Here is a 5,312-nt window from a genome sequence, read left to right as displayed (position 1 = left end):
GTGGACCCAATCGTAAATTGTAAGCCCAATTTAGTGAATATAGTGTTATTTCTTGATAAATATTAAATTGTAAGCCCAATTTAGTGAATATAGTGTTATTTCTTGATAAATATTAAAAAGAGTAGTGGACCCAATCGTAAATTGTTAGCCCAATTTAGGTAGTTGTTCAATGATATATTGGCTCCAAAAATATCATATTTATGAACAGCTCTATGTTCCTTAATTCAAACCATTTTGTATTTGTCATTAAGTCGCTATGATATAAAAAACACTCGTTGAGATGTTTACAAAATAACATTACTTTTTATTTTTCCGTAATGCTTCAATGAGATGAAAAGAATAACATCATTTTACCCATTTTTATAGTATCATAAAGGATCTTATCTTCTACTATCTCATTGACATGTTAATAAAAAAACAATATTCATTTAGCTATCTTTACCTCAACTTCCTTTTTTTTCTTTAATTCGACTATAAGTTAACTTTCATCACAACCACTAGACAAACAATGTAAGCATTTCACTTGTAAAAACAACTCATCTACTCTTTAAAAGTCGTTACAAAAGCATTATTGTGAACAATACACGGTGATACAATATCATAACATTTTATATTAAAAAGAAAAAAAAAAAAGCAACATTTTATTCCAAGTTTCTTCATACTATAATTTAGCACAACACAAGATATGATGCTGTCATTTTCCATCTCATAGGCGCGGTTTTGCTTGATCCAATGGTGCACTCTGCAACAAACAAAATCATATTCTTCATCAAGAAAATCTTTTATAAAGTCTAGAAACGTAAGATTTTTTTTTTTTTTTTTTATAAAAATGCTGACCAGAGGAGTCCCAAGTGCAGCTCTTTGGGCCAAGTAGGCACAAGGCTTGAAGAAGTCTCCGTACAATTTTGACCACTCTTCTAGCCTTGAATATACATATTTAGATCCAAGTTTATCTCCCCAAAACATAATCCCTCCCCTATACACAAATGTAAGAAATCATGTATTATGTAAACATATTGATGAAATATTGGAATTATATTATTAATTTTTCTTTAAGATATGAGACCTGTAAGGTGGGAATCCCATTCCCATGACTCCAGCAATGTCCAGATCAGCTGCTTTTACCGCAATACCCTCGGCATATACTCTACAAGCCTCGTTCACAACAGGGAAGAATATCATCTCTATTATGTCCTTCTCTGATATTTTCTCAAGCTGAAATCATTTTTCTTAAACCCTTTAATCCAACATACAAGAGATACATTGAATTTTTTTTTATATTATATCATATTCTACGTGGAGGGAGAGAGAAATAGAATGAATTACCTTTGGATCAATGGAGACACCTGTCATTTCCCTTGCCTTGTCAATATATTTCTTAATTTCAGGATCCGGACTTGCTTTCCTCTTATCATTATACACATAGAAACCTTTGCGAGTCGTTTCACCTACACACAACAATAAAAAAAAAAAAATCCCAAAATTCTTGAATCTTGATCGATAACAATAATAATATTAATAATAATACATACCGGCTCTTTTATCCTCTTGCATGAGGGGAATCAGCATCGACTTATAAGTTCTTTCAGGGAAATTAAAAACAAACTGTGACCCAGTTGCAACTGCAACACCAAATCCAACAAGATCACACAATCTGCATCCAAATATTTACACATGAAGAAGCAAATTCAAACTAAATAAAATGATTAAAAAAACAACGGGGTATTGTTTTGGATTTGGATTTATATGTTGAACCTGAAAGGGCCCATTGGCATTCCGAATTTAGTAATTGCCTTATCCACCCTGTAGAGGTCGGCCCCACGTTCCACAAGCAAAAGGGCAGCTTGGGTATATGGAAAAAACATACGATTCACAGCAAAACCCGTGCAATTGCCAACCACAACTGGAGTTTTTCTTATCTTTTTTCCAACATCTAACAAATCCACAACCACCTGAGCAGATGTGTTTGCTGTACGAACAATTTCCAAAAGTGGCATCACATGAGCAGGGCTGCATTACACAAATTTAATTAATTCAAAGTATATGACAACTGAAAGTAAACAATCAATTCATATACCTGAAAAAATGTGCCCCGATTATCCTATCATGAGACTTTGTCTTCTCACCAATCAGATTCAAGTCAATTGTAGAGGTGTTACTTGCAAGTATGCAATGTGGAGAGCAATACTTCTCCAAATCCATAAATATTTGTTGCTTCAAAGACACATTCTCAATAACAGCCTGTTTGGTTATTCAACAACAAAACACAAGTCACCTTTACAGATCATAAAAATAAAATACTAAATGGTTAAAATTAATACCTCTATCACCATGTCCACATCCCTAAAGCTTTCATAATCAAGAACACCCTTGAGAGAAGACAGGATTTTCTCCATCTTTTCTTGACTCAACTTACCTTTTCTAACACTGCTCGACAAATTGGCTGTGTGCATGCATATAAAACATATTTGTTAAAAACCTGTATGAAAGCAGATTTGCTAAATATCTGGATAGAAGAACATTGACTTTATTACTATACCTTTGACTCTGCCTAATCCACCCTCCAAGAACTTTTGATTGACTTCTTTCAGGATAACTTGATATCCACTTAGAAGCAAAGCTGTTGCTATCCCTGACCCCATTAAACCTCCTCCAAGAATAGCAACCTTCTTTATCTGTCTTGGCTTCAGACCACGATCTGTCACCCCGGGTACCTATTATTAATACAGAGAAACAAGGGTATAATTGGTCATTAACCACCTTAAATTATCTTTCACATAAAAAAAAGAACACACTACCTTCATAGTTCCACGTTGAGAAAAGAAGACATGAACCAAGCTTTTGCAAGTATCCGAATGTAAAAGAATCTGAAATTCTTCATACTCCTGCAAATTACAATACAAAAAATTCAAATTAAAAACTGGATTTGGAGGTATATATTAGACTAAATGCAAAGTGCAAACCTTTTTTAGGCCTGCACGTGGGCCCGAGACTATGCCTTCTTCAATAACATCAATGCAAACTTGTGGATGTTGTAAATTTGGGGCTTGTCTACGAGCTTGAGCTCTAGCAAAGTTTAGTATTTCTTTTGCTTCACCAAGTGGCTCTAATTTATCAGTTTTATAAAGACTTGCAATCCATGGTTTTCTTCTTTCCAATATGTCTAATGCCCATTTACGTGCAGTTTCTAGTAATTGGTCTCCTGATACAATTTCATCCACCAGCCCTAAATTATGAGCTTCTTGTCCCCTTACTGGCTTTGATGTCTAGAGAGAGAAAGAGAGATTATCAAGAACTGAAAAGTACTAAAAAGAATTTCAAGAAATCTTGCTCCTTTTCATTAAAAATGCAACATTTGACCATAAAATATAGAAAGTTGCAATTTTTATGGATGCAGAGAGTAAAAGAAGCAGAATCAGGTGGATTGGAAGAAATAAGAACATACCAACATCATTTCAAGGGCCTTTGCAAGACCAACAAGTCTTGGAAGCCGTTGAGTTCCTGGAATAAAATCAAAATCATAAGTCAATAAAAAGTTATAAAAAAAATCCTACACTAATGATAATTAAGTAGAAGGTAAATTTGAACAAAACTTTAGCAAAATTTTTATAAAATGTTGTAATTATACCTCCAAATCCAGGAATAACACCAAGTTGGAGTTCAGGCAAACCTAACTGAGCAGTAGAAGTAGCAATTCTAGCATGGCAAGCCTGAAAATAAAAATCAAGAAAACTTTATAAAAATCATTAAGAAAAACTAAAAACAGCAAAAATAATAATAATAATAATAATGATAAAACATACCATAGCAACCTCCAATCCTCCACCTAAAGCAAGCCCATCAATAGCAGCAACAGATGGTTTTCTTGCAGCTGAAACCAACACCAACATTTGAAAAAAATAAAAAATATATAATACATTTATGAGGGGTAACATGGTAAATGGACATACCTTCAAGGGTATCAGACAGAATATCGATTGATACATAACCAGGTTTTGATGCTGCTCCTGTTGTCATAGCTATAAACAACAAACCAAAATGAAAAATTAAGAAATTATGAGTTAACAAAAAAAAGATAGAATATACTTCATACACTATGCATACCCTTTCCTTCATGAACTCCACCAAAAGCATTAATGTCAAAACCACCAGAAAATTTGCCTTTTGCACCTGTTTCAGATCATGTAAAGTGTTGACTTTTTATATAATGCTTAAAAAGAATCAATTACACATAAGACTTTGTAAAAAAACTTGCCTGTTACAACAATTGCCTTCACATCGTCTCTTCTTAAGGCTTGGTCAAAAGAGTCTTTTAAGCTATTAAGTACTGAAATAAAGAGATTGGAGAATTTTAATATAATTAGCTAACAATAAGATACCAAGCCATCACACTGTTCACATGGCTCAACAGATTAAAGAAAATTTCAGATTTTGCCCTAATTCAACCTTGATGACGATAATAACAACCAAAAAAGGAACAAACAAATATGGAGAGGATTATATTGTCATCTATATCAAGCTTACTACTTCTAAACGCAAAATCAGCACAGGTTCATTGCAAATCAATCACCATCTTTGTTGTTTATTTAAAAGAAATAGCCTTCAATAGTAGTTAAAAAAAGGAGTATAAACTTCAAAAAACTGGATCCAAAATAAAATCGTATGCATGTTTGCAACATAGGGGTTATCATTAAATAGCTAATTTAACTTACTCACATACATATCCAAGTAGCAGAAAGGGGGGACGGGGAATAGTTGGAGATCAAACAAACTAAAATTAAGATCACAGGTAATCGTATGTGAAAATTACAATACGAAACTGAAAATTCACTTGGAAGAAAAAACACGAAACGTGGAAATTAAGAATTAAGAGAGAGATTACCATCAAGAGAAAGTGAATTAACAGGTGGGTTGATGATGGTGATGATAGCCACCCCATCGGACCCAACTGAAATCGTTGATGTTCCTCCCATCCTGTGTTGTGTAGTAGTAGAAGAAAGAAGAAAATATTTCTACAGAATTTGGAAGATGATTTAGATGGGTTTTTATTGCTAGTAGCAGGGGCCAGGGGGGAATGGCGATAAGCGACGCCGTATTGAAGCGAAGAAACAGTGGCATGTGGGTCGCTTGGACGGTACTTTTTGTGCAGATATGAACAATCATAACCTACGCGCCTGCCCATTTTGACATTGATGCATTAGAGTAAATACGTCTTTCCATATGATTAGAACATCTAAAACTATACATAAACTCTATTTTTTTTTTTTCTCTATTTTAGAGTCCAACCCTATTTTACTTCCAAATCCATATAA

General features: G+C 33.7%; 1 protein-coding gene across 1 annotated transcript; it reads right to left on the bottom strand.

The window, feature by feature from the left end:
• Positions 1-523: 523 nt before the first annotated feature.
• Positions 524-5,084, bottom strand: MFP2 (multifunctional protein 2). The gene is made up of 18 exons (XM_078959496.1): positions 4,883-5,084; positions 4,256-4,327; positions 4,105-4,170; positions 3,951-4,019; positions 3,804-3,871; positions 3,629-3,710; positions 3,446-3,501; positions 2,964-3,266; positions 2,799-2,885; positions 2,540-2,714; positions 2,322-2,443; positions 2,078-2,241; positions 1,756-2,010; positions 1,533-1,654; positions 1,327-1,448; positions 1,067-1,215; positions 838-976; positions 524-742 (listed from the first exon to the last, which is right to left on the bottom strand). Exons 1-18 carry the CDS (start codon positions 4,971-4,973, stop codon positions 707-709), a joined length of 2,178 nt encoding a protein of 725 aa, XP_078815622.1. The 5' UTR covers positions 4,974-5,084; the 3' UTR covers positions 524-706.
• Positions 5,085-5,312: the final 228 nt, after the last annotated feature.

The sequence above is a fragment of the Lactuca saligna genome, chromosome 6 (genome assembly GCF_052625555.1).
Source record: "Lactuca saligna cultivar CGN05327 chromosome 6, ASM5262555v1, whole genome shotgun sequence".
Lineage (NCBI taxonomy): Eukaryota > Viridiplantae > Streptophyta > Magnoliopsida > Asterales > Asteraceae > Lactuca > Lactuca saligna.
The sequence above is the reverse complement of the archived record's forward strand: the minus strand, read 5'-3'. Positions and strand labels throughout refer to the sequence as shown.